This window comes from Ctenopharyngodon idella, chromosome 6, assembly GCF_019924925.1.
Source record: "Ctenopharyngodon idella isolate HZGC_01 chromosome 6, HZGC01, whole genome shotgun sequence".
Classification (NCBI taxonomy): domain Eukaryota; kingdom Metazoa; phylum Chordata; class Actinopteri; order Cypriniformes; family Xenocyprididae; genus Ctenopharyngodon; species Ctenopharyngodon idella.
Window position 1 is genome coordinate 20,972,955 of NC_067225.1, and position 24,346 is coordinate 20,997,300.

Sequence of the window (24,346 nt, forward strand, 5' to 3'; positions counted from 1 at the left end):
AAAATGACCCGTCACATCACTGACCCAAATATAAAAATGAAATATATTATTCTTAAAGTTATACATGTACATGTATGTATTGTATATTTCATTTTTTATAATATTTCAAGTTAAATGATACAAAATATTATTTATAAATAATAAATATATTTGTATATATATATATACATATATATATATATATATAATATTATTATTATTATTTTTTTTTTAAATAGTTATTTTTAAATTAGAAAAAAAAAAAAAAAAAAAAGCAACTTTATGACAATGACCTTGTGAACTTCTTTTGTATAAAAGCTCAGATGTTTTTTGAAGCAGAAGATGCTTCAGAAGATGTTTTGCTGATAGTATAATCTATAATGAAAAAAATAGTATATAAGTATTTTCACTTGTGGACCCCACAGTATATGTTTGATATATTTGATTGAAATCTGTTTATTATATGCACCTTTTTTTACATAACCTTTGTTTTGTAAAAAGTTCCATTGACATCTAACCATAAGTTTAACCTTTGACTGGAATGAACACCATTAAGCCAACCATGAAATGTTACAAAATGTATCCATCACCCATTTCCTGTCATTATATAACGGGATAGTTACTCAGTGTGGAAATACTCGCACCATTGCATGCACTCTCATAAGTGTTTTGGCAGATACGCACCATGGTTACCATTTAAAAGCCCAGCCAAGTAGTGGTGAAGTCCAGTGGCCACAGAAGACCAGAGACAACATTACGTCACCCAGCTTGAGCCTGTGCTAACCAACCAGTGATTTGTGGATCAACAGTGTGTTGTCATGGAGATGGCAAGCCGTTTTAGCCACAAGGATACATATTTTAGAGAAACGAGAGAGTAAAGGTTTCATGTAGGAGGTGGAGAGGAGCAGAGAGAGGAATGACTCATGATTCAGGTGTATCGAAGATCGACAAGTGCATACGCAGTTAATTCAAAGTAATGGTCAAGGAGTATTGGCAAACGTTTGCATGTGTGCGTGAATATGCATTTGGTGTACAGCAAAAAGCACACAAGCATGAACACACACATACATTTGACAGGAAAAGAAAACTAGTTCCAGCTCCAGTCTCCCTGGATACAGTGACAAGCACACGGAGAGCGCAGCTGACCCGTGCCCACTCGACAACGTGCCAACAGCCCCTATTCCCTTCCGTTTATTAATTCCGACGTTCATCATCGTCGCATTTCTTGTCTTTTTCTTGCGTGAGAGAAGCTGAGCTCAGCAAAGCACAAATTAAAAACACTGTTCTCATCTTCCGCACTTCCTGCTCTCCCATTGGCTGCCAGTGATGTCATCCTGTCTCATATGCAATAGTCAATAACCTATTAGAGTCCAGCGTTTTACAGTCAGCTCGGGCAGAAGGGGCTTCTGCCGCTTGAGCTCTTCCACACCCTTTGTTTTATTGGAGTCTTTTAGTGATTGTCTTGATTAATACATCCTAAAGTTGTAAAGATTTCTGAGGGGAGAAGGTTCAGTGCCCCTGGGGAACACTTTGTACTGCGGGTGCTGTTATAATAGTTTTTCAGGGTAAATGATGCTGTGGTTTTTCCGTGTTTGTAAATTCAGGCCATTTAAAGACAATCGAAATGTAATCATTTGTACATATTAATTTTATATGGTATGTTTGGCATATATAATGCATCACATGCACATTCACCTTTACATTATCCATTAACAAAACCATTGTCATTCACTCTTGAAGCATTAAGATGTATCAGCATGAAATTTCAGCAGTCTTATTGGAAATTTCCTCACCTTTCTGCAAGATTGCCTCTTTAGTTTTGTTTACGCTCACTCTACCTGCATAATCCATCCACGTCATTTGTTCTGTCCAGCGCTTTCTCCTCTTTTCTGCAGATACAGCCTTGGAAGTGATCACTAACAATGATGTCATCCCTTAATTGCTCTCTTTTCCTCTCATTCTCTCTCTCTCTCTCTCTCTCTCTCGTTCTCGTTCTCTCTCTCTCTCTCTCTCTCTCTCTCTCTCGTTCTCTCGTTCTCTCTCTCACTCACACACACACACAGACACATACTTGTGACCAGACTCCTCCCTTGTTCAGCCTTTTTGGCTCTTAAAGTTTCCTGACAGAGATGTTCTGATCGATTAATTCGCTGAGTTAGGGCCCGTTCACAAAGGATGCGCTCTTGCATCCATCTGCTTTAAATAGTTTTTATACTGTACATGCGCCAGGTGGGTGTTTTTGAATGTTGTGATGCATCTCATAGGGTTTTTTTTAGTGTCTCCTCCCATGAGTGCTGGACCTTTAAGATGCCGTGTCAAGTTAAGAGGTTCAACTTTTTAAATGGTGAATCGGGACACCTGCATTCTGTTTTATTCTATTTTTAAATGCTCAAACCCATCCTGTGTGCATGGATGGATGGATGGATGGATGGACAGACAGGTGGATAGATGGTTGGATAAATGGTTGAATGAATGAATGAATGGATGGATGGATGGACAGGTGGATGGATGGACAGGTGGATGGATGGATGACAGATAGATAGGTGGTTGGATAGTTGAATGGATGGAGGATGTACAGTTTATATGGATAGACAGGTGGATAAATAGTCGAATGAATGAATAAATGAATGAATGAATAGATGGATAAATAGTTGGTTGGATAGTTGGATAGATAGTTGGATGGATGGATGGATGGATGGTTGGATAGATGGATGAATGGATGGAAGAATACATAGATGGATGCATTTCAAAAAATCAAGGAAATGATCCATGTTAGGATCTTTTTAAAACCAAATGCCCTCAATGAACAAGCATGTTATGTAACTGGCAAAACTTTCTTCTTCCGCAGTGTAATGCCACAGTTGTATCATCTCTATTTTTCCATTCTCTCTCATTTCTCCCCTCTTCTGAACTATTCATTTTCATTCGCTCATTTCCGCTCCCTTTTCATGTCCTCCTCGAAGACTTGATTGGATGGGGACACATAATGCACAGTGCCAAACCAGAGCAAATTAAATTCTGAGTTTACAGCAGCTTAAGCTGAATAACAACATATCAGTGTCTCCGTCTCTTATGTACCACTTTCTTTCTATTTCTTGTTTTCCTTTCTTGCTTTATTTCTTTTTATTGCTCTCGTTTGCTTCCTTGTTCCTCTGTTTACGTATTTGTCTCTCTTTATAGGGGTCATTTTAATAATTTTAGACTTATGTCATCTATTATCTGTGGTCAAAACACATTTTCTCATCAGCAGCCCAGGAAGAGTAATTTTCTATAATTAAGATTGATTCTTTTTGCAAAGTTGCCATCTTTTCACTTTATTAGATTAGAGTTGTTTAATGACCTGCAGCTTTAATCAGTGGGAAGTTTAGTCTGTTGGGTTTATAAGGAGGCCTACTGTATTTGGTACAGTATTCTGTAGGTCAGTGCCTGTTTATTGCTTTGAGTCTGTGCGTGTCCCTCTTCTCTGTGCACTGGCTTTTCTTGTCCTTGCTTTTATCGCCTGAGATGTTTACGTGACAATCTCCCCGTCATTTTTTACACTCATCACTTTCTCTCCACTCTTGCACATGCATGCTCGCACATACACAAATGCACACTCACCGCACTCCTGTCCCAGCCCAGAGGGTAAACAGTGGCGTGCCACAGGCGTCATGAACTGTACTGTTGCACATTGCTGGTGTCTGTGTTTGTTAGTGTATACACAAGGAAAATCACAGATATAAGATACAAGACTGTTTTTGAGGTGTCTATTATATGTATTTTTGGTCTACAAAAAAACTTGCAGCACAGAGCAGAATAAAAGTTGCCACAGTTTTAGTTAAAAATGTCATCATATGTTTACCCTCATGCTTTTCAAAACCTTCACAAAAGTATTTATTAAAGATGTAGTTCACCCAATAATGAAAATTCTGTCATTTACTCACCCCTATGTTCTTGCAAAACTGTAAAACTTCATGACTTTCTTCTTCTGTGGAACTTAAAAGAAGATATTTTGAGAAATGTCTTGGGTTTTTTTTGTTTTTTGCCCATACAATGGAAGTCAATGGTCACTAAAACAGTTTGGTTACCAACATTATTTAAAATATCATCTTTTATGTTCAGCAGAAGAAAGAAAGTATAGTCATACAAGTTTGGAATGACAAGAAAAATCGATCGACATTTATTAACCCTCATTATTGGGTGAACTATCCAATTCAATGACGAATGTCCGAGCTGCTCTTTTCCATATAATGAAAGTGAATGTTGACCACAGCTGTTAAGCAACACTGTATTTTAAATAAATAACAACTTAAATTTTACTCTTTTCTTCTTAGAAAAGCATGGATTAGGAATATATTGCAAATGGACCACTTTTTGATTCTTTTAGGTGTTTTGGTGTTCCTGGTCTCCATACACTTTCATTGTATTGAAAAGAGCAGCTCAAACAATCCGCTAAAGATCTCCTTTTGTGTTCTGCGGAAGAAAATGTAAATTCATAAGGTCTTTGTCATCATGAAACATATGCACAAAATATCTTTTATATACTGACTGTAGCTGTCACTCACTGTTGACAGAATCACAGCATTGACAGATGTTTACATTTATGGGAATCATCCCACATTTCAGCAGTTTTACACCCACGACAGCGAGATGTTTTGGTGTCTCTGAGTCAGGTCACAGAACAATGAAGGAGGTGAACGAGTTCAGTTTTAAGAGGAACATGGCCGGGTCCACAGTGGGTCTTGTGGTCACATAGGAATGAGAGCTGTCATCTCTGAAGCTATTTTCCCCTCCCTGTCCCTAAAGGATGCGTCTTACTGGAACAGCTCTCTTCATCACTCCTACATATCAATGAACACAGCATCAAAGCTAACAATAACATAGCATGCTATAGTCGTAGCTAAAAACAGCCAGCACACATCTCCCAGAGGCACACGAAAACATATATAGCCATTTACAGAACACTGAATTGCTGAACCATAGAGCTTTCTGTGTCAAAAGAGATCAGCTGAGCAGGCGTTTGTACTAGCATTATATAGCTGTCAGGTGTCATCTGTGTTTTCTGTTACTAGTTTTCTCTATGTTAGTTCCTGTGTGCCTTGGTTGCCCTTGTGTGTGCTCATTTGTTTCCATAACAACCCATTGTGTTCAACTGTGTCTCGTTTAGCTCCATCGTTTGGTCTATTTATGCTGCCTTCACATGCTATTGAAATTGTTGTTAATACGAGTTTCGTAGTTAAAAATTGGACATGAACGCCCTCTCAAGTTTTATATATCACTTGGGGGTAATTTTGATACCCAAGTGACATAAACTTAAAACATGAGAGAGGAGAGAATGATTGCTGCTGTGACTGATATTCTTTATTATTTTTTCCACAACAGCTACATCGCCTTGTCTTGTCATTAAAGTAGTGCATATTTACATATATATGAATAATCATTTGAAGCGTTTTGTATGTTTTATACAGAGCGTAAATAGTCTGTATTTGACCGAAATCTTGATAGCGCAGTGAATGTTTATATGGTTGTTAGTGAATGGAATGCTAAATATCACATTGGCTTTAATGGGATTTTCCCAGGCAAGAATAAAACTGGTGTCCTGTCCTCCATGATACATGTTCTTTTTGACAACAAAGCACTTGAATGGGACAAGCTTGTAATCTCAACTTCAGAAGTGGAAAGTAGGAAATTTCCGATAGCACATTAAAACCTCTGTTCAGTTCAGTTCTCAGTCTGGTGCCTTCAGTGTTTAAGGTTGGCTGTGTTAGTTCTCCTGTAGTTTTCTTCTGTGCCTACAGTGCCGGTTTGTTTTGTTTTTATTTTGTATTTGTCTAATAAAGACTGACTGCTGCACATAGATCCTTTACTTGGCTTTATTGGAACCAACCCGTGACAAAAGCATTGCTTAAAAATAAAGCTGGCATTGTCTTAAATGCACCAGTAGTTCTCAAACTGTGTCTATGAAGGATTCCAGTTGACAACAAGTGTGTGTGTGTGTGTGTATATATATATATATATATATATATATATAATATACAGTTGAGCTCAAAAGTTTACATACCCCTTGCAGAATCTGCAAAAATGTGAATCATTTTAACAAAATAAGAAGGATCATGAAAATTGCATGTTATTTTTTATTTAGTACTGTCCTTAATAAACTATTTTACATAACAGTTGTTTACATAAAGTCCACAAGACAAAAAAATAGCAGAATTTATAAATGACCCCATTCAAAAGTTTAAATACCCTTGATTCTTAATACTGTGTGTGGTTACCTGGATGATCCACGACAGTTTTTTTGTTTTGTGATGGTTGTTCATGAGTCCCTTGTTTGTTCTGAGCAGTTAAACTGAGCTCTGTTCTTCAGAAAAATCCTTCAGGTCCTGCAGATTCTTCAGTTTTCCAGCATCTTCTGCATATTTGAACCCTTTCCAGCAGTGACTATATGATTTTGAGATCCATCTTTTCACACTGAGGACAACTGAGGGACTCAGACAAAACTATTACAAAAGCTGCAAACATTCACTGATGCTCCAGAAGGAAACACGATGCGTTAAGAGTGAGGGGTGAAAACTTTTGAACAAGAAGTTGATGTCCACGTTTTTTTTATTTTGTTTAAAGAACATATTTTTTCATTTAGTTCTGCCCTTTGGAAGCTACAAAAGATACATGTTTCCCAGAAGACAAAAAAAGTACAAATTATTCTGTTCATCCAATTCAAAAAGTTTACATCCTCGACTCTTAATGCGTCGTGTTTCCTTCTGGAGCATCAGTGAATGTGAACCTTGTTTAATACTTGTGTTTGAGTCCCTCAGTTGTCCTCAGTGTGAAAAGATGGATCTCAGAGTCATACAGTCACTGCTGAAAAGGGTTCAAATATGCAAAAGATGCTGGAAAACCAAAGAATCTGCAGGACCTGGAGGATTTTTCTGAAGAACAGAGCTCCGTTTAACTGCTCAGAACAAACAAGGGACTCATGAACATCCATCACAAAACAAAAAAACAGTCATGGATCATCCCGGTAACCACACAGTATTAAGAATCAAGGGTATGTAAACTTTTGAACAGGGTCATTTTTATAAATTCAGCAATTTTTTTTGTCTTGTGGACTTTATGTAAATAACTGTTATGTGAAATAGTTTATTCAGGACAGTACTAAATAAAAAAATAACATGCAATTTTCATGATCCTCCTTGAATTTAGAAAAATGATTCACATTTTTCTAAATTCTGCAAGGGTTATGTAAACTTTTGAGCTCAACAGTATATATATATAATTATATATAATTATATATAATTTTATAAAATGATAAAAATCATAGTAGTTGACCAAAAGCAGCAACCTTTAATTAAATGATTGATTATAAGGATTTTTTTGTTGTTGTTGTTGTTGTTGGTTTTTTTTTTTTTTTTTTTGGTAAAGCTTGATTAATAAGTGTTTGTGTTTTATAAGCATTCCTGTAGCTCAAAGAGTAGATCTTGGTGCTTGCATGAGTTTGTTTCCAAAGGAACAACTGCATGAACTGATGTGGAATGTACAATTACAGTAAACTTACAGTGTATCTATATCTAGTAGGGGTGGGCGATATACCGGTAGACACGATTAACCGGTAGAAATTTGTGAACCGGTAGAGATTTTGGACTATCGTCTCCATCGCGGTTACGCTCACGTGAAGTCGCTGTGCTGCGCGGTCATGAAAGCTTATCGTTTGCATGTGTTTTTAAGCACTGCGGTTTAAAAACAGTTGATTTTAAATAGGGATGCACCGATGTATCGGCCGCAGATATTTATCGGCCGATTTTTGCTCAATTTACAACCATCGGCATATCGGCTGTAGGAGGAAAAAGGCCGATATAACAAACCGATGGTTTATTAATTAACTGCGTGAAGGCGCTGAGCTTTATAATGACTGTTGCTAATCCTAGCGCTGCTGTCTGCGCTTTAATGTTAATCAAATAACAAAAGATCGCACACTATTCTTGACTAAATAACTTTTGTAACTTTCATAAGTGTAGCGGACTCCATCCGAATGATGACTAAAACTTTACTGATGTTTTATTATGTTTATTTGTGTCCGTTTTCACTCCAAAAAAATCACCACAATAGCTAAAAAATACAGAGCACAAGAAGTGCGCATTAAACTCTCTCTCTCTCCATTGCATTATCATCTACATACAGCGAATTACTCAAAACACTTATTACAACTAACAGTAAACAAACACATACAGATCTTATAACTTTTCGGGGGTGCTTAATAAACTGACAAACTTTAAATCTCTGAAGAACTGCGTGCTCTCCTTGTCAGTCCGTAGACTAGAACACCCGTCAAAATTTTAAAATTTAAAATTTAAACTTACAAAAATTATTAAAATGTATACAAAAACAAAATTAGAAGATTAATCACAATAAAGTCTGTTACAATAAAGAAGGATTAAAATGTATATAATTTATACAGTGAAGAATATGCAGTGTTATTTTACATTTGTTTACTTATTTCTTTACCTCAAAACTATTAAACCTACCTAAAAAACACTGTTTATTTCGTATGTATCTTTGTTCTGTTGTCTTTATGTAGGCCTGCTGAATGTTAAATGGATCCAATCCATGTTCATTAAAAATTATTTGATGATGCAGTAATAAACCTGCTAGTATATTTTAATGCAGGTGTTTTTGAACTTTGCTTATTGAAAACATAATCAAAATACTATCTATTTTGATGACAAAATTTCACATAAGAGAGGAGGTGACAAATATCGGTATTGGTATCGGGCAATAATTGTTTGTTAAAATTGGTATCGGTATCAGCCCCAAAAAATCATATCGGTGCATCCATAATTTTAAACCATTGAAGTGCAATTAGCATCGAAAGACAACTCATTTCAGTATATGCGCGTGCTCTCTGAGAGACTGTTTTTCAGTGCTGTCCTGAGAGACTTGAAGCTGCTGCTCATAAAGCGCATGAGAACTGAACTGAGTGCTTTTTGCTGCCTAATTGGGCTTGAATGGTTAAATACACATACCTTTGTGTCAAATTGACAAATTATAGAAAATCTTTCACTGCTCTTGACTGAATCACTGCTCTTGACTTTTGTAACTTTAAGAATAAATGGATATTTAATTTGCACAGTAAAGACTATGCAGTGTTTGTTTATACATTTGGTTACTTTATATATTTTATGTAGTATTTCTAGTGCTTGAAGTTTTCCAGGTAGGTCTATTTTATTTGTCTTTGTTCTATTGTAGTTTGTTTTCTTTGCTTTTTCTTTATCACTGTTTATTTGTCTTCAGTAAGCTTGAGAGTTTTTTTTAGGCTAGTATTAATTTTTTAAAAGATATTGAAAATGGTGATAAGAATTATGAAATTTCAGTGGTATCAAACATTTTTATATTATAAAAACCTTATTTAAAGCAAAAATAACTATATTGTGATATATATTGTTATCGTGAAATAAAATGTATCATATCGTGATAGATTTTGGTCATATCGCCCACCCCTAATATCTAGTATATATAAAATTGGTCCACCACCTGAAATAAACTGTGAGAGTAACTGACCATTTGGGGTTTGGTTATTCTCCATGCACAAAGGCCTTAAATGCCCCGATGCATGTCCTCTGCGAGCCTTGTGTCTGAATGCCTTTCTCTGTTTGCATCCGTAAATACCACAAACAAAAGCCTCTGGGACTCTTGTGTTGCTTCAGAGAGTGGCTGGTGACAGGAAGATAGAGGAGACAGCAGAGAAATTGAAGCGAGGGATCAAGGGTAGTGCCAAGTGAACACAGAACATGGACCAGATAGCAACGCTAAGGGTTAAAGTAGGCTTAGTAGATCATGAATTTGTGGATTGACCAACAGAATGCTTTGACATTGTTTGAGTGTATTTTCGTGGCTTTATGTGCACATGCAAAGCCAGGAAGTGTCCTGGACAGGGTCAGGTATTCTGTTCCATACTGTTCCAGTCCAGACTGGCACCAAGCGTGTGTAATTCTGGTAAAGTGTCATGAATATCATAGGGGAATGGGAGTTATCACTTCTGGGAGTGTATTATTAGTAGGCCCAGGCGAAATCGGTGGACTATTTTTGCATTTTGTGCACTTATTTTAACATTCGTGGAATGGGATTTAAATGTGATAAAAAGTGTTAAAGGGACAGTTCACCTAAACCTAAGTCTAAACCTGTTCGAACAACATTGGACCCTATTGACTTTCAATGTATGGACAAATTTATAAAAAAAAAAATTTGTTTCTTCTGTGGATGCATACAGGTTTGGAAGGACATGAAGGTGAGTAAATTATCATAAAATGTTAATTTTTGTGTGAACTATCCCTTTAAATGGAGTACTACAATCTCATTGGTAGCGTTTTTTTTTTTGTTTTTTTTGTTTTTTTTGCATGCCGATTCCATGTGAGCCTAATTATTAGTTTGTTTTCTTGAGCCAGATCTTATCCGGATCACTGAAATGGACATGGATAGTAGAGCAGAGTGAACTGCCTTTTTGGTATTCATGATCGCAGTTTTAAAAATGTTGGTTCATATGAGGAGATCACAGTATGGCGTCTAAGCCATGCAGGAAACACTTTGATGTGTGGGTGAAAATGCAAGTGAGTCAAGTGGAGAGAAAAGGAAAAAGGGAAAAATCCAGATCCATTTCTGTCACGGTGTGGGAGCTTCAAACATAAAATCACAATGTGGTGCCGAGTCAAACATTCTGTATGCATACGCACACCGACCGTGATTCCCACTGTGAGAAATCTGATTACTTTCTCTGAAAACCTTAGATGTAAGGCAGTAAAGCCACTCATTCGGTGTTATTAAAATGAAGTGGTGCTTTTTCCAAGATCAAGTTATCTTTATAAAACAAGTCATTTAGATATTGTACTAGGCAAGCCAATGAGCAGGCCATTACAGTAAGTTAGGAAATAACTAATAAAAATTAAATATTTGTTCCTTATTTCTTTTATTTAGTTTGCCAATGTAACACCATGATTCATTATTATAAAACTGATTGTTTTTCTCCTCCAAACCCAAGAAAATCTTAGCAACTTAACTTAAAACTTACTTGAGCTTTGTGTTAATTATCTAATAGTGCTCTGAAATAAAACTGATAATGTCTGAGGTATATTTAGAGACATGAGCTATCTCTTTAAAATATAATATTGTAAATAGTTTCAGAACCTTGAGCTAGTTTCATGTCCTTGCAAAGCTACTCAATCAGATTTGTAAACTGCAGTCCATCTTGCAGTTGTGTATGACTCTCTCAAATGAATGTCAGCAGACATCTTGGTGTTATTTACAAAAGGCCAAACATCAGGCTAATACGAAGCAAAAAAATATTTCTTTCCCCTGACAAGAAGGAATTGTAAAGAACTACAGAGCAAATTCATACTAATTCCATCTCTATTCTCTATGGAGCTAATGTACTTAGGGGTGTTTTTTGATTTAGAGGCCAGTGACATTTTGACAACTGTTCCTTTTTATGCAACACAGTCACAGCTTTTACCATTGTAAGCGAGTTGGGTTGCCGGCATGGCGCAGCTGAGTGAAAGATGAGATAATGTGGCAAATGGAATTATAGTGAATCTAATTCCCTTAGGCAGAAAAAGCACCACTGTTCACCTATCCACGTTTTTCTGACCATTTTATCAGGACCATTCCATTAGCTTTAATCATCATTATTAGATTTAATGCGAAAACTTCACTGAAAATAATTTGATCATTTGACATTTTCTCCTTCAGTAGAACAGCTTGAATGGACCACAAATGAACCAAGGGCAGTTTCTGGTTGCTGAATACAATAATGGTTAACTCTTTCAGAGTTAAAATTGTAAAAATGTTTTTCGCACAAAGTAGGTTTTTTTTTTTTTTTTTCCCAGTCTGATGCTACATAAGACTCCAGGCAAGGCAAAAAGTTTGCATTTCCTACACAGTTTTATACGAACATATGACGTCAATTTCCTGCTTTTTCGATCACTATAATTTACACCTTTATTTTCCTCTATAGCCTATGTGAGATTTGTAGGTCAGCGCTTCCACAGGGACTAAGCCATCTGTAAAATTTTAACAGCAGATAATGACCAGCTGAGGCAGCTTTATCCAGAGCCAGTGGTGACCTTTACCCAAAGGATCATGGTGATGACTCGTTTCAATGCTTTTAACTTATAGCACTAACCTCTAAAACCAGTCTGAAGGTTTTCAGGCTATTATCACAACCTTTTGGTCCTTCACCATGTGACATCTCTTTACACATTTTAAGCAGGTACTATAGGGTCACTGTGGAGAGTGGGGTAAAGCCCAAATGATCATAAATGATTATGTGTCCCGGTGGCCAACATAAGGCACAATAAACAAAGGCTTGGCAAATCAATAGTTTTAGGCTAGACAGATTCGAGGATTGAATTTGACAATGAGTTTAATTGATAGGCATGTAAATGAATGAATGGAGAGATGGGGATGGGGCAAATGCTTCTTGATGACCTAAACAAATCTGTTTATAGTGAATTAGACACTTTACAAGCTGGGCATTTAAAAGCACACTCCAACAATATATGGATCAAGCCAAGCAGGGGGAAACAATCGATTTGGGGCAATGGCAGGCAAGAAATTAAAGATTGGCAGATGGGCATCCACTGTCAGGGAGATTAGCAAAATAAGAAATACATGTGGAAGCTCAGAATGGACATTGCGACCAGTAAATGGGATTCATTGAGAAACTGTGATCAATAGGTGGTAGTTTCTCGCATGACTGTTCCTCTGTGATAGAGGGGGACTTGGGTTATGGAAAATCCCTGCAATAATCTAGCCTGATATTAGCCCATGCAGCACAGTTTGTTAGCCACGTGAGTTTAATGTAGAAGAACACTATTTCTTTAGAGGCTTGATAAATTGCACATTTTCAGAAGTGCAATCAACATGATGGCGAGACAAATTATTCAGCCGTCCTTGAAGAGATCTTTTGAAAATCTGATGAAAGTTAGAGCGTGGTTTTGCCTACTTTTATGTTAGAGTTACAAAGGTTTTGCATTCCACTGCACTGCTTTTCTATTGTTTTTCAATGTAAACATGCCATAGATGGACTGTTGTGTTTGCATCTTGCATTTTGTTGCAGTGTCTTAAATTCTTAAATCATTTTTGTTCTCATTTTTAATTGTTGTAGAGTTTCACTAACCTCATTGTATACTACACTAAATTGCATTCAAGAAAAAAGACTCTCCACACATAATGTTCTGTTTATTTTTTGATGTTCAACGTATATATATATATATATTTAAATTCTGTTACTGTGGGCTTTTTAGGTTATTTTACGGTCTTTTTATGGTTTCATCTGCCATTGTAGGTCCCTCCCAAGCAGTTTGTATTACTTACCTGGTTCATCTAGAATACCAAGCTTTGCATTGGAAGCAGGCATAATGGCAAGTCAACAAACTAATCACATTTAGAGAGAAAAGGTCATCAGCAAAGCTTAATGGGTTTTTGATTTCACTGGAACCTGATCGCAGGGAAACTTTATTTTACAATTAGTCAGAGGGATGATCAATACAATTACAATTTAGCCATGGGGGTCAAACACTTTTCTTATATTAAAATGGCATAGGACGTTGGAGAGCAGTGAAGAATTTGTTCGTTCATTCATTCATTCATTCATTCATTCCAAGGATGAGATGAAAAAGATGCATCATAGCCATATTAAACCAAATTTAATTCAAACACTCTTGACAAATATGAATGAATGTGTAACTAATTTTGTGAATACCATTACCACAACATAATATCCTAAACAGTCTCTCAAACATGAAAACAAAATATTATTATTAAAATAAATATATATATTTTTTTAATTCAACTCTTAAACAAACTTGAAAACAACCATTAATGAAAAAAAATTAAATAAAAAAATTAAAGGACATGAATGAAACAAAAACCATGTGTAAATGAACACTGGCTAGCTACACAGATCTTGTAGAGATTTTTTTTTTTTTTTTTTCTGTTTTTGCAAGAAAACCCTGTCCTTACCTAACTTAGACTACTCATTTACTTCCTTTCAGTACAGAAATGAGAAAGAGATTATTTAGAATGATTCATGAATTCGTGTTTTTTAACAAGTCTCAGTAACTAGAGACTTCAATGTTAAAGATGGACGGCTCAAAATAGTTTTCATAGTTTTATCCAGATGTCTGACATGTGCAATGAATGTGTCAAAATTACTCACATGCTTCTGAGCTCTACATTTTTTCCCACATTATTCAGTTTCTAAAAATGGGGTTTCAATGTCCAACATTCTGCAGGCATTGTGGATTGTACAGTAGGAAAGTATCTGCAGTTATATCTAAACTATAAATGAAAAAAGCTCTGATCTGAAATATGTGTGAGATCTGCCAGTGCCTTTTACACCTTTCCAATACATCAATATGCCATTATAATTTCATCACAATGAAGAGCCTTTTAAAATTACTACTGTATAATTGCAGTCTTCCAAGCTGCCATTATTCTAGGCTTTGAGTTATTGACCGGGAGGTTTCCACTCAAATTTACTCTCTTTGTTAAGCTTGTGACTGGATCATTGTCCCCGGAGGGGGTAGGAATGGTCAGGGGATCTGACCACCACTGTAAGTGAATCGTTATAGGGTTTTGCCAAGGGCACATGGTTTGGAAGGGTAAATAATGGAGAAAGCACTCTGGGAGCCTATAATTAACCATTCTCTCTCTTTCTCTCTCTTTCTCTCTATTTCTCAGATCCAACAGCGGTGGACTTTGAGCAATATGACTTGTCAATTTTGGCTGATACTCTTAGGGGTTACATTCAGGAATTGCCCTGCCCACTCATCCCAGCTGTAGTGTACAGCGAGCTGGTCTACACTGCTCAGGGTAAGCTGAGCTCAAAGCATTTAAATACCACAATTTTTATATTTTATATCCATATATATACTATATACTATATATATATATATATATATATATATACACTGTATATACACACACATTTGGCTTTTAAGTGTTAAAATGAAAAAAATGCAACATAAAAGTATCATACAGTAATAGCATAAAAGTGGGGGGAAAAAAACAAAAACATAAAAATCGTAAAGTATTTATGACTAGTAGTCTATAGTACAAGTATTCTAAATTCTAAGCAGAAAGCACCAAATTTTGTTGGTGTCTTAGGTGTGATTTTAGATAGTGCCCCCCAGAAGCCAAACCCCAAAAATTAAGCAAATGCTTATCTTTCATATTAACTGCAATTTACTATAATATAAGATGAATAGTGATAAACATTAACATAAATATGAAGTAAATAAATGGTGAAAATAAGCAACTAACTAATCTGGAAAAAAAAGAATCACACAAGAATTAAACAAACTGCAAATTGACAAAAAAAAAAAGTGTAATAAACTAGCCTTTTACATGTCATCTCCATTTTTGAGCACACACTGGAAAATGACATACTTAAACTTAAATGATTGCAAATTCATAGTTTTCAGTCACGTGATTGTTGCGGAGCCCTGGAGGGCAAAACAGCCATGTAACTGCAGCACAAGCCTGTCAATTTTCCATCTTAAAAACAAAAATATGTAAACAAGATGCAAGTTTTGGGCACTTGTGATCCATATACAGCACCTGCGGTATTTCAATCACTAAAACCAGCGGGACGATTTTTTTTTAAAAAGCTAACGTGAAAAACACTAGGGTGGGTTGCACCAGTAAAGATTAAATTAAGCAAAGTTTTACACTAATCAAGGATTTGTTGGTCTGGGTTTTATTTTAAGTCGAGTTATTTTAAACACAGATTAACTATGCAGAAAGACCGTTACAATTATTAAAGGGTTGATCAAGCAGCATAGGCGGAGGGTGAACCGACTCCAGACTAAAGAATCCTTAGTGCAACCCACCCTTAAAGTGCCTTAATGTACTAAAACAGTGATATTAAAAGATCAGATTCAGTTTAACCCTTTTTGATTATCATACTATATACAGGCAAGCAGATGAGCCCAGAATATGAATGCAACACGTTTTCTTTATAATAGTTTTCGATGGAAAAAAAAAGCTTAACGAGAAACCTCGTGTTGCATTAATATTCTGTATTCATTTGTTTGTCTGTACAAAGTATGCATTATCAATAAGGTGTATATTGAATTTGGTCTTTTAATATCACTGTCTTACGACATTACATTTTACTACAAACCTGGTAAAAATGACTGGCGGGCAATGGAGGAAAGCATTGTTTTCCTCAGGGCATGACGTCAAATGAAAACTGTCGATAGACTACAGTCAGTAATGGTTTCTTTTAAAAGAAGACACTTTGGAGTTTTTTGGTCAAATAAAAGGAAGTAGCAATATAACTGAGAAAAAAAAAAAAAGAAAAAAAAAACCATTTCAGAAGCTTAAATTTATTTTAAAGAAAACACACTGCACTTTATTTGCGGTTTAAAACAAGCAAATACGGCCCACAGTGTTAGGATTGCCATTAAAGAGATTCTAATACAGCTAATTCAGAATTTCAATGTTATTCAGTCATCAATGTCAGCCATGAAGAGTCGTTAACTTGTTTACATAACATTTTTTATGTTTTTATGTTACTATTTTGTTTTTTTCTGTTGATGTCAACTTTATGATAAACATATTGTAATCTGAAGTACTAAAAGGATGTTAATTGGCATAAACGCACGCAAAGAGTGCTCCATTTTAGATCACCAAAAAACTGTCACTCATTTCAGTTCATTGCGATCTCACAAAGTTCCATTATAATGAGAGGATTTGCGAGCATGCAGACCTCAAAGTCAGCACTGGACAAAAACACCGGGGTTTGGGCGGTGAGTGGATTCTGACTAACTCTGATTGGCCATTGCGTTCAAGAGATCAACAGACATGTCTGTGATTGGCTTTATTGCTCAACGCTGCAAAAACACGTTGTAAATAGAAACATTTGGCATTCTCCAGAGCGCAAACACAAATATGCACTTGAGCGTTTGTCAAACAGTATCAAATGAGGGTGCTCTTGCTTTCCTCTGCCTCTCAAGCCTCTCTGCCTCCCCTGTCATTTTGCGCCCTAACCACCTATGCCATAGGCCAGCCCCGATTCGAAGTCTTCTAAAATCGAACAATTGAACTTGAGAAATGGACTAGTCTGATTTTGGAAACTGGACTAACTAAGTCATTTAAAAGACACGGCTCTAAAGAATTTGTTCAGTTGACTCTCATCAACTCTAAACTTGCCAAGGAAATCTAGGATATAAGTAAATTTTCAGTGAATAACGAATAGTATCACTTTTTTGATACTTTTTGAAGCTTTTTTCATTTTTGAAGCTTGAAAGTCTCAGTGTCCATTCTTTATAATTGCCATCCAGTACAGTTCTTCAAACTTCAAAATGCAGGTGAGTAAATTATGTCAGAATTGAAATTTTAAAAATTTCCTCAGGTAAAATGCTAACTAAATTGGGTGGGTATGTTTGTCCTCTTCACAATATAAATGCAAAATGTTCAGTGGGCAGAAAGAGGCTTGAGAGAGGCCGAGAACAAAAGTAGTGTGATAGAAAGAGAGAGGCAGAGGGTGTGTGTATGTATTAGTGGGGGCGCTACTATGCCGGAGGGTAGGTTCACACCATCTCTCTCTGACTTCGCTCTGCATTACTCCCACTGAAAATGAAACAAGCGTACACAGAGTCTGCCCCATCTTTTAGATATGCCTGGTTGCTCATAAGTGTTGCCTGACTTTGTAAGGACAAACAGAATTATGTAAGCACCCTCGCCGAGTAATGCAGCATCATGTTTCTGATGCCTGAGAGTTCTTGCAGACAACTTATATCCTTAAATGTATTGATTGAATAATATTTAAGGATATACACTGCAAAGTGCACACTTTATTTTTCCACTAAAAATATCTAAACTCACCCCCCACACACACACATTTTTAGGTATGAACCATGTATGTGTGTAATACATATCATTTTCGAATCTTATAAGATTTAGTTTCTCAAATAAATATATGTTTTGTTTTGTTTTGTTTTGTTTTTTGTTTTTTTGAGAATATTTCGATATCTTTACTGGAAATGACAAAAATACATAGGCTACTAAGAAAGATTTTGGTGCTGTATATTTATTTATTTATTGTATAATTTTAATTTTAAGATTTCAAGGAGTGTCTCTATGATCTACTTTTTTACTAAATGTATTTGTCTACGGTTCATGCCTTCGATCTGCAATACTGTCAATCTGCAATCTTCTAAAAATCATTGACAGATCATTCACTTTATAATGTTTTGATTAGTTCCATGATTGGTCCCATGGAGTGGTAAGTCTAATTGCAGTTATTTTAGTTCCGTTTAGATCATGCAATAGGAACATATTTCATTGATAGGCTTGTACACCTAACAATTTAATTGTATGTGTGTTTTGTGCATTACTTAAACATAGGCTTATACACCTAACAATTCAATTTTATGTGTGTTATGTGCATTACTTAAACCAATAGCAAGATCTGAAGTGAAATATTACATCATAATAACTACTAATAATAATTAATATTCATTTTGTGATGCAGTGAACAAAAATCAAGACAATGACTCACAATAATGCACTTGGGTTTATAATACATTGTGTATTGGGTCAATGTGTCTTCAAATCTTATAATGCTAAGTCACTGTAGGGTGTGCCATATGGCATATTCAGCATTTATGCAATAACCGTTCTTAAAAATCAATGGGCTATTATGACAAATAAGCTTTTCTGGAAAGTCCCTTTGTCATGGGGTGCCCTTAACAATGCCAAATCCTACCTCCCTCTTTCCTGGATGAAATCCATTTGATTGTGAAATCAGGCATGCTTTTGTTTGATATCCTTAATTTAATCAACAAACCAATTCAAGCTGTTAAATCCATTTTTTAAATACCATGTTATCCAAAACTCCAGGAGTTTTATGCGTGACTTGAGGGTAGAAAAATCGAATGTATTTCAAGCTTTAAATCTAACAGGAAACAACAAAATTTTGCTTCCTAAAGCATGACAGTTTTATTTAGTAGAAGAAAAGTGCAAACAGTCTGGTAGATCTGGCTCCATTTAGTGTTTTTGAGTACAGTTGAGTGTCTAAGTTTCATGTTAAGAGCATTACTCAGTGGTATCTCTCATGCCTTGAGCACCGGTGCCAATCTGGCTGGCCAGGAGCCAGTGTTCCCTCTTCCAGGAATGCGATTGGCTGTCTGCAGGGCTCCCCTTCCCCCGGTTGTGTCGTGCTGAGTCCAGATGGACTCGGCCAAGTTCCCAGCCGTGGCCTACAGCCCATGACGCTGGCCTCTATTGAACAGGGGTCAGTCTCTATCGGTAATCTCCAGGAGGCAGCACAGGGTAGGACTGTCCGGCTCCAGACTGGGGGCATGGGTGTCTGTGTCTGTGCATGTATTACTGAGTGCATGCATATAACTTGTAGATAGAAACCCTCTTGTATCGATGGTCAGTAAGTCTCAGGCCAAGGTCAAAGTACTGACCCATTTTCTGATCGGCAGATTGTCAGACATTCATCACTCGACCCCCTGCCACCCACTGCTCATAACCTTTGACCTCTTAGCACTTATCTTCTATAAGCACTATGGCAGAAGCGCCTTAACCAGCCAACACCTTAATGGCTTTGTTCATGCTCATAATTCATGCAGGAAATGCAGTTGGCAGGGGACTGAGTCTGTGTGTTTGTTGGGGGTAGTGGGAGAGCAGCTTTTAGGCAGTAATCTTTACTTACATTGAATGTGTTGTGACAGGTAAGATTTACTGAGTGTATTGCAGGACTGGCCTATCTGCAAGCTGACACCCTTGACACAAAATTATGACTATGACTATTATTTCAAAAATGAAAGGGGAATGAGAAAATAATGTGTACATTTTAGGAATTTTATCGAAGTATGGAGAAAGCTAACTACAATAATAAGATTTATAGGAAGAGTATGTGTTAATTTTTATAATGTAATGTAATATAATATAATATAATATAATATAATATAATATGTACTTATTTATAATTGCCAATGTTTTATTTATTTATGTATTTAAACATATAATATAATATATCTGTTTAATATAAATCATATATACTTTGGTGGCTTAAAATCATAATTTAATAAGTAGCTTAGAATCAACATAGCATGTATTACATCTCTATAAGCTAAATTCCTTCATGATTGGAGTCCTTGAACATTGTATGTGGAAAAACAGGTGTAAAGAAAATTTTGTTTAAACGAGATGCTGTGTACCTTTTCTATCGATCATGGTGGCAATTATTTGTCAAATGATAGTGACAAGAACTATAACCAGGCATGCATTCCAAATCAACAGTGGTATCATAAGTTCATTCTTAGTAAATTTCCCCTCATTCTGTACTTTTCAGAGTGGTTGATGTTTTGCATTGATATAGAGACTGTATACCTGTTCCTTTGGCTGATGAAGACAAATTTTCATTGTGTGTAAGGGACTTAGGGATGAAATGCTCATATCTTTGCTGTGCCACTAGGGTCCACTTTAGCTCAAATAAGCCTGAATCACAGATGCTGGCCTCTTTGCTGTGGGAAACCCCATCTCAAAGGAGCTCATCAATATGTTGGAAGCTGTCGAAATAACTGCATTGTCCTTGTGGGTGCTCATAGACAATGGACTCGAGGGCAATGTTAGGCTAGCACTTTAACTCCTGCTGAGCTGACTTTCCAGTCCCAGGTCATGGGGTTTGTGTTTTTATGTGCCCCAATGTTCATTGGTGCTGTTTGAGTTACACCTATATTATTAGAACCACTGGATGCTTAGCCTGTTATTCCCTAGTGGTAGATGTTGGTACTGCATCATCTGGCTGCTAAAAGCATCTTATGCATTGACAGCCATTCAAAAGGGCCTTTAAGTCACAAAGGTTGAGAACAACTGCTCTATAACATAGTCAGTCTCTCTCTCTCTCTCTCTCTCTCTCTCTCTCTCTCTCTCTCTCTCTGTCTATCTATCTATCTATCTATCTATCTTAGAGACCCAAAGCATGGAGGAGTGTGGACAGCAGCTGAAAAGAATCCTTGACTCCCCCAGTGTCCCTCAGGCTAACCACCAGCTCCTGGTTCACCTGACCCGACACCTAAGCAAGGTGTCTGAAAGTCGCGGAGCAGCTCAGGCAAGCCCCAGGCTTCTGGCTCTGGCCTACAGTGAGGCCATCTTCAAAAACAACCACTTCAGGTACTGTAAATAACTTGTAGTCAACTGAAATCTACAGTCTTTTAAGAGACTGAAATCTACAAGTCTTTAATTGATCCAAAATCAATTTTTGAGCAAGTACATAACCAGCCAGTGTTCAAAACTATCTCCTTACCTTAGCCCGATTCACAACAGTAAGCTTGTAATAATGTTTTCTAATAAGAGTGGTACTGGTGGGTTTCTGCGGGAAATTCGAGCATGCAGCCGTTCGTCTTTGCGTCATTACGTCACGTCTGTTTACATAAAGATGGAGTCCCAGCTAGTAGGCTATATGGCATGTGGAGGATGCTACAGGCGGCGGATCATTTATAGCCTTTTCTCACAGCAGCAGGAATAATTAAACTTATCATTTTGATGGCGGATTATAATCCAGAATGGTCCAAGTGACAATCATCAGTGACAACTGGAGATTCACCTGTAGTCGTAAGCAAAAGACTTCAGACTGCAGAGTGGCTACAGAAATTGAAATCTACAGGTAACGTTAATACAAACTAAAAATACATATAGTTACGCAATGCTGATGTTGTTTACATTAACAATTTGAGAACAAATTATAACAATAATAATAATAATAAATTGCACGGTTTGACGTGATCCGAGCTAAGCGATCGTTAGATTTAATCACCGTTGGCAACACAATTTATTGTAATGCTTTTTTTCTCAGTTGGTCAGAACAAAAGTGTCACTTACTTGTTCAGATGACATTTTCTAGTGAAAATTCTTATTTTGGTCATACTTCCAAGACGTAGAATCCATGATTCCGAAGTACAGTATCCACACCAACGTGGTGACTGACAGCAAACATTAGATTCATCTGCGCTGAGGAGTCGTGCCGATGCACAACCCACGTAAAGATGATAATTTTGCAAATAACTGCAGTTGCAGGTTTCAAACAGAGATGGCGACAAAGAGGCAAAACGTACAGACTGCAGCTTTAAGAACTTAATGTTATGATAGCAAAGCTGAATTTTCAGCATCATTACTCCAGTCTTCAGTGTCACATGATTCTTCAGAAATCATTCTAATATACTGATTTGATGCTAAAGAAACATTACTTCTTATTATCAATGTTAAAAACAGTTGTGCTGCTTTTTTTTTTTAACCGTCATACATTTTATTCAGGATTGCATGATGAATAGAATGCTCAAAAGAACAGCATTTATATAGAATTAAAATAGTTTTGTAACATTATAAATGTCATTTTGTCAGTTTTTGTTAATTGATTTAATGAATCCTTGCTGAATAAAAAAAAATCTAAAACTTTTGAATGGTGTAAATGCAGAATAAGGGGCTGCAAAGAAACAATGAAAAACCTTTATTTGTATGAGTGTAAGGTAACTTAATTATAACAAATTATGTAAAAAGATAAATTACTGTGACTTGGGTCTGAGTTAAAAGTCATTACTTTTCTAGAGCAGCTGCATTACAATAGAAATATGTTTGAGACTGGAAAAGAATGTATTATCATGTTCAATTTTGTGGTTGCTCTTGCGGAAAAAACAGTCCTATAAAAATGACTAAAGGCGTACATGCTCACATTCACACTTGCATGTGCATACATGTTCTTTGTTTCAGCAGAAAGCCCAGTTGAACATATGTCGAAGCCTATCTTTATTCCCCTAGTTTAATTAAAGTGGAGCAGAAAGAGATGAGGGAGCTGTTATTTCTGATCTGTCCCTCAGCCCACTGTAAGACAGCCCTTAATGGCTGCAGCTCCAGTAGTCTCCTGAGAGGAACAGCACATAACATACAACAGATGGGAATGCTTATTAAAATGAGGTGCACTATGTTACAATACCTTGTACTTTCCAATTGAAGAGTGCCAGGAATGAATGTTGATAACTCACTATTTATGTAATCTGACTGTTATTATGTACCAGACCTCTGTATCAGACTATAATGATATAACACATTCTTTTCCAGTCTCAAACATATTTCTATTGTAATGCAGCTGGTACAGAAAAGTAATGACTTTTAACTCAGACCCAAGTCACAGTCATTTATCTTGTTATAATTTGATATAAGTTACCTTATACTTACACTAAGTTACCTTCATTATGGTCTACCTTTTATTCAGTGAGGACACATTAATTGTTCAAAAGTGACAGTAAAGACTTTTTATAATGTTACAAAAGATTTCCATTTCAAATAAATGCTGTTCCTTTGAACATTCTATTTATTAATGAATCATGAGAAAAAGGATTTCCACAAAACTATTCAGCAGCAGCAGCAACTGTTTTTAAAATTGATGATAAAAAAAATTGTTTCTTGAGCACCAAATCAGCATATTAAAAGGATTTCTAAAGGATCATGTGACACTGAAGTAATGATGCTGAAAATTCAGCTTTGAATAAATTACATTTTAAATATATTAAAATAAAAAACAGTTATTTTAAATTGTAAAAATATTTCATAATATTGCTGTTTTTACTGTATTATTTTTGAACGTAAGTGCACACAGTGGTACAGAATAAATATCATATTCATATATTATGGTATTTTCTTTTAAGGAAATTGTGGTATCAGCATGGTGCATGTTCAAATAATATGGTAATACCATGGTAATATTTGGATATATAACTAGCCATAACTCAGTTAAATAGCTGGTGACATCACACCCTCTATAAAGTGCCCTCCTAAATGAAGGACTTTAGTGCACATAATAAAGGGTAGTGTGCAAGTGAGTCACTGTTAACTCAGTCAGCACATTGTAGTCCATTAAGTTGCCTTGCTCTTATTCGATTGTGAGCTGCTTTCCTGTCCCTCTGCCAAGAGGCTCCAGTGGGACTTTCCCTGCTGTTAGCGGCCTGTCAATTGTCTTATGGCTCTGGGGTAGTTCAGGCAAAGAGCGAGAGATAGAGAGAGGATGTGGAAGTGGAGGAGGGAAAGAGATTGCATTATGCCTCAAACAGTCATTTTTGGTTAGTCATCAGCTTCAGTCACTACCTGAGGTCACTGAGGCATCACAAGACCAGAATTACATCTGAATACATAAACAAATGAACATTCGCCTCTAAAAATCCAATCGAGTTCTGACTCGTAAATAAGCAGTCATAAGTTCGCCAAGTAGATCAGCTGCTGCAGCTCATGACATGACCTATGTGTGTGAGAGATTATGGCCAACTCTTGATGTGTGTTGTATGTGTGTGAATATAAGTTTAACTTATTTTTTTTTTAATCTGAACTTTCC

At 36.3% G+C, this 24,346-nt stretch overlaps 1 protein-coding gene and 1 long non-coding RNA gene across 2 annotated transcripts in view; one reads left to right on the forward strand and one right to left on the reverse strand.

The window, feature by feature from the left end:
- The window catches only part of LOC127514274 (uncharacterized), a 39,981-nt gene extending 38,053 nt beyond the window's left edge, over positions 1–1,928 (reverse strand). Inside the window, exon 1 of the long non-coding RNA XR_007930592.1 lies at positions 1,773–1,928. This is a non-coding gene — a long non-coding RNA (uncharacterized LOC127514274). The remainder of the gene's footprint in view (positions 1–1,772) is intronic.
- pik3r3b (phosphoinositide-3-kinase, regulatory subunit 3b (gamma)) overlaps positions 1–24,346 on the forward strand; it is a 171,137-nt gene that overhangs the window by 72,738 nt on the left and 74,053 nt on the right. Inside the window, exons 5-6 of the mRNA XM_051896973.1 lie at positions 14,689–14,820; positions 20,937–21,138. Coding sequence (XP_051752933.1) covers positions 14,689–14,820; positions 20,937–21,138 — 334 coding nt within the window. The remainder of the gene's footprint in view (positions 1–14,688; positions 14,821–20,936; positions 21,139–24,346) is intronic.